Raw genomic sequence first — 5,668 nt, forward strand, 5'->3', positions numbered from 1 at the left:
CACACAGACACACACACAGACACACACACAGACACACACACACACACACACACAACACACACACACACACACACACACACACACAGCGTTGGGACTCTCAACTAGGCACGGGCCCATTACTGGTTTTGAGTTATACCGCAGTTTGAAAAAGTCCCAGGTTGACAACTACTTAAGTTTTCCGTCATCCTGTTCTAAAGGTATAAGCTGTTGTTTTATGAGTCTTTAAGGACAGAAAGTGCAGTTTAGAAATCCCTCTCCTTGCCAGTGTGCAAAGTGTTTAGAAATAAAGTACAGTACGTTGTGTTCAATGGGAAAAATAGTTTAGTATAGTTTTTCCTAGGCATTTCAAAATTAATCCATTTATAGCAGCAATTGCATTACCGTGAAATCATGATTTTTTTGCTTTAGGTTATCATACCGTTAGAATCTCATACAGGCCCATGTCTACTCTCAACACCCGCGCAACAGCTCTGATTATTACACACTGTAATACTTTAACAGACATTTTCAAAATCGCAAGTGCCAAGCAAACTGACCAGCTTTTTGATAGAAGTTTGCCGTCTCAAATGCCAACGCTGCGATGAGTGTGGCGTTGTGCTTCAGTTCAATCGCTCTGGCAATGGTCACTGTAAGACAGAGAAACACTGGGTGAGGAACTAAAATATGCAAACAGATTAGGAAAATTAGGATGTGATGTATCAATGTAATATTTATCCTTTCTGATAGTATCTGCTGTTACTGGAGTCTGGCTTTGGTCTGGAAGGACCCCTTCCCCCCCTGCCTGAGTCCTGGTCTGTAGTTCTTTGTATTGTCAATATACATTAAAAATAGGGCTGCACAATATACTCTTTATTTATCATCATCGCTATATCAATGATTTCCTTTCATTTGTTTTAAGTTCAACAAGCAGTTTGTTGTATTTCAGCAGAATACTGAAAGCAGCAGAAAGGCAGAACTGAGTATATATATACACCTTAATATCTGTTTATTTACCGCAAGGTACATCGTTACCGCGATATTGAACAACATTATTGCATATTGCATTTTTTCTTCATATCGTGCAGCAAGTTTATAAAAAAGTACTGGTTATGGTTATTTAAAAAATAATTATTTTGTGTCAGAAATATTGTTACTTCATACAACCATATAATAATAATAATAATAATAATAATAATAAACCTCATTCTGTCTTAAATTTAGATCTACTACTATTAAGAGTATCTACCTCATAATATTCTCATTTTCAGGTTCATAATTGTATTTTGAGATTGTACCAGAACAGGTTTGCATGGATCTTATTTTCAAAAAGCACCATATTTTGTTGCTGGAGCTCCTCCTTTCACCCTGTGTGCTGAGCTCTCTGTTGTGGCTACAGAGTACACCTGCACGATTCAGGGAAAAATATGAATCACAATATTTTTTTTTTTAGCTTAGAATTGATATGAGATTCTCTGCCATTATGTTCACACAAAGTTTGATGTTTATTGCACACATGAACCATGACAAAACAAACCAAATTGGCAGTGCCAAACACATTTGTTTGGGTACCTCTAGCACATCAGACCTGGAGCGCCTTTACCTTCCTGCGCCTCTGCTTGGCACTGGATGATGTACGCATCGATGGCTCTGGGCTCCAGGTCTCGGCCCTTTTCAGCCGGGGTGATGAGTCGAGGGATGTGGGCCTCCTGAAGCAGAGATGTTTTAAAATCAGCTTTTAAGTTATTAATCCATGCGTTTCTTTGGCTTTGAGAGACTGTATTAACCTTAGGCTTTTGTCTTGATGTTAAAGTTTCTTCCCCAGAGCGTTATCCTCCATCACCTTGTAAACCTTGTAGAGCTGGCGCCTGGCTAGCTCGGCCCATATATACAGTAGGAGGTTTATCCCTCGACGCTGAGGCCCGGGTTCAAATCTGACCTGAGGCACTTTCCTGCGTGTCAAGCCCCTCTCTCTCCCCTTCCATATCTAAGCTGTCCTATCAGTTAAAAGCAAAAATACCCAACAAAAAAAACCTTGTAGAGCTTGTGAATCGGAATTAAAATCAATTTGGGGAAATTATTGGCAATACCCAGCCCTATAAATACTACAAATGAGGAAATAGTAACTAAGTAAGACTGGGGGTGAGTATCTCCAGTAGCTGGACTCACCTTGAGGGTTTTGAATATACCAGCAGCAACCTTTAGGCTGCGGTGAACATCTTTCGCTTCAGCCTCCGATACGCTATTGAATAGGAAAAACACAACAGTGACACATATTTTGTTTGGTAACAAAGCAATGTACGCATTTAAATAATCTAGGAATAATCAATATGAGTGATTTGACAGAAATGAATGCAACCATACAGGATAGAAAGAAAGAAAAGCACGTACTTCTCTTTCCCGGCTAGTCTCGAGGCAAACTTGGTGTACCAGAGGGCTACATTGAAGGACATGGAGACCAGTTCAAAGACTGCATCCTGCTGGGCACTGGGATGAGAGCATGGAGACACAGAGGTTTCAAATTCACACTGGGGGGGAGGGGGCATGGTATGCCGATATTTTCCGTGGCAATACAGTGTCGATACACAGACGCCAAGTATGGATCTTTTGTGTTGGTCAGTTTGTCTGCTTGGCAATCTCATTTTGCAGCAACAAACTGAAGTGAGACGAACAAACAGAGAAATGTTTCTTTTTAGATAAAACACATGTTGACGAAGTTTCCTATTGGGGACATAATTGGAAATTGGGAAAGATTTGAAGTTGGAAAAAGGCAATCCTTTGCAATATATTGCAGAATATTGCAATATGTTTAAAATCACAATATCGTATCGTGACATTAGTATCATGATGACTCTGTATTGCAAGGTGATTGCCACCCTAGTCTCACTTTGCCAGACCCTCTTCCAAAGCGCGCTGGAGGAGGCTCTGGCTAGTCCACACAGCCTTCTGGGATAGGTGGAAAACGTGCTCTGGTTAAACGGCATTTCTTCAAGCCAATCAGAGTCATCATAGATGGGGCTGAGCTCCACACGGGCCGCTGCAAAATAGTCGTGCTCAGGAGTTTATTGAAATAGCACTTGCCTTATGATGGCTTCTAATCTCTGCTTCTAGCTGGCTAGCTAGCATTACATGTCGTGCTCGGTGCCAATCTCGTGAGAGCACAACATCTATTGCCGGAAGAGACTACTGGTAAAGTAGGAACAAGAAGCGAGAGAACAGAAGAAGAGATCAACAAAATGGCAGAGTTTGAGGTTAACATAGAACGTGACGATGAGTGGCTCAATTTCGAAGGTTGCCTGTACCTATTCAAGCCTGAATACACTATTAGCTACAACTAATGGAGGAGGAGCTAGCTAGCAGCAGAGAGTAGAAGCCATCAAGCAAGTGCTATTTAAATAAACTCCTTGTGTACTTACCAACTTTCCAATGCCTCGTTTTATGAGTACATAACCTATCTGTATATATAATGGTTCTAGGGAAAAGCCTGAGTAAGAATAAAAATAATAGACTTCATTTCTGATTTGCAAGTTTTTTTGCAATCGGTTCTACCCAGAATTCCTCACTCAGTATTCCTTAATACTTGCAGCACTCCGTAATTCAAATATTAATAAAACGTCTTTCAAAAAGGCGCTTAATGGCCTCCTGGAAACAACTTTAAACTGTTTTCTTTGCCCCTCATTTAAACTGCAACCCATCCCCTTAACAGTGCCATGCAACCATGGACACAAAGTCAAATGAAAGCTCCCAATAAGTCATTCAGTCTGTTTTTACCTTGGTACATTTCCTTGTAAGGTGTCAGTCCACTTGAAGTTCTGGATAAACCTCATCTTGTTCTCCTGTGTAGTTCCATCCAAGGATAAGATAAATCCTAGAGGATCATTAACCAATATTTAAAAAAGAGAAGCAGGTGGTAACCACCATTCCAGACATAAAGTATTAGAAACATTTAAGGGGACCTAATATGCTCATTTTAAGGTTCATACTTGTATTTTTGTTTTTACTAGAAAACGTGTCCATGCTTTAATGTTCTTATACTGCCCATTGCTGCTGCACCTGTGTTTACCCTCTGACGCTCGCTGTGCCCGTCTCTGTAAGTCCCCCCCTCCTAAGAAAGCCCATGGAGTATAGCAGCACTTTCTGTTGTGAAAAAATACAAATAAAAGATTATAAAGCCAAAACTACACAATCCAGCAGGAATGTGATCGGAAATTGGGGATAAATTAACAACATCATTGTTGGGACTTTATAAATTATAGAGTAGGTCTAGACCACACTCCATAGTTTATAAAGACCCAATAGTTCTAGTAATTCCCACAGCAAGCATTGAAACAGTGGTGAGGAAAAACTCCCTTCTAGGAAGAAACCTCAGTCTGACCCAGGCTCTTGGTAGGCGGAGTCCAACGGGGCAGGTTGGGGGGGTGATGCACAGTGGCAATAATAGTCACAGCAATGGAACAGTGACTACAAATGGTAGTCGTAGTAGTATATAGTATATAAGACAGAAAATTAGGAAAGACATATTAGGTCCCATTTACTTAACTCCTTAACATCTAGTTTTCCCTTTTAATTTGCCATTAAGTATTTTAAAAGTTGGAAAAATGTCTTGTTCCACTCTGTCTGACAACATCATATGTAGCATATTCTCTATCCACTTGTTCCAACTCTTTATTGAAGCACTGTGATATTTACACTGTGACTCCATGTTAGTATCCATCAGATGGACATACTGTACATGCAACTTTTGCATGTCATTTTATACTCATTTCTTTAAAGTTCAGCCTGTCCCATCTTGCGATCTCTACAAATAAAATAAAGTTGTGATGGTGTGAACAATGTTTAAGTGAAGAGCAAGTGTTTGTATAGACTGACTGACCAACTAACAAGCAACATTGCCTTTTAAAGGGGTCCACGCTCCACGCTGAGAGAAGACTAGATAAGATTGCACATTTTTATGGTGCTAACCCACTGCTAGTACTAGCCCTACTCGACTCGACTGCGGTGCCCCGTCCTCCTTTTTACCGGCTCATGTGTGGAAAAAAAAACATTTTTGGAAAACCAAAAAAGGCGCGCAGAGTCGAGGCAAGCTGGTACCATGTAATGGAAGAACGCCATTAGAGTGTAGACCTAAACATACCTTGAAGGAGGGAGAAGTATGCATCCGTGGCATTTTTCATGATCTCAGGGTTGCAGGTGACATCAGTGAACATCTCCAGCAGTCTCGCCCTGGTTGTCCTCAGGTCACTGAATGTGTCAAACCAATAGCAATCAACTGGTGCTCTAAAGATATGCTGATCATTACAGTAGACAGACAGATTGTATCCAATAAGCCATTGCCATGTTTAAGACAACGAGCTGATTTACGGTAGATTCAAATACGGAAACAGTAGAATGCAGTGTTTTCCCTAGGTTTGTGAAAAGACTTAGGTGCACGCAATTGGCATGGGGTTAAAGGGTAAATACCTATTTTCCTATGCTTTTTGTGTTTAAGTGACTGATAGAAACAACAATCCTTGACATTTGGCATTAAGAAAGATCGCTGCAGTCGGCAGCGGCAAAATAAGAAACAATGTAAGTTAGTAGGACAATTGTCCAGCTTGTATTTACCTTCACTAAAGGGCTTGTTTCGCTACTGAAAGATTCAGATTAATATTCTAAGTCTCTGACAACATTATGGAAAGGATCCCTTCAGAGA

At 40.5% G+C, this 5,668-nt stretch overlaps 1 protein-coding gene across 2 annotated transcripts in view; it reads right to left on the reverse strand.

The window, feature by feature from the left end:
• brox (BRO1 domain and CAAX motif containing) overlaps nucleotides 1–5,668 on the reverse strand; it is a gene marked incomplete at its 3' end in the record, with an annotated part of 14,465 nt that overhangs the window by 6,788 nt on the left and 2,009 nt on the right. For both annotated transcript variants that reach the window (XM_032543030.1, XM_032543031.1), the window contains 6 exon segments: nucleotides 537–626; nucleotides 1,580–1,685; nucleotides 2,146–2,218; nucleotides 2,368–2,463; nucleotides 3,748–3,844; nucleotides 5,111–5,217. In XM_032543030.1, the coding sequence (XP_032398921.1) occupies nucleotides 537–626; nucleotides 1,580–1,685; nucleotides 2,146–2,218; nucleotides 2,368–2,463; nucleotides 3,748–3,844; nucleotides 5,111–5,217 (569 nt within the window).

The sequence above is a fragment of the Etheostoma spectabile genome, chromosome 18 (assembly GCF_008692095.1).
Source record: "Etheostoma spectabile isolate EspeVRDwgs_2016 chromosome 18, UIUC_Espe_1.0, whole genome shotgun sequence".
In the NCBI taxonomy this organism is placed as follows: domain Eukaryota; kingdom Metazoa; phylum Chordata; class Actinopteri; order Perciformes; family Percidae; genus Etheostoma; species Etheostoma spectabile.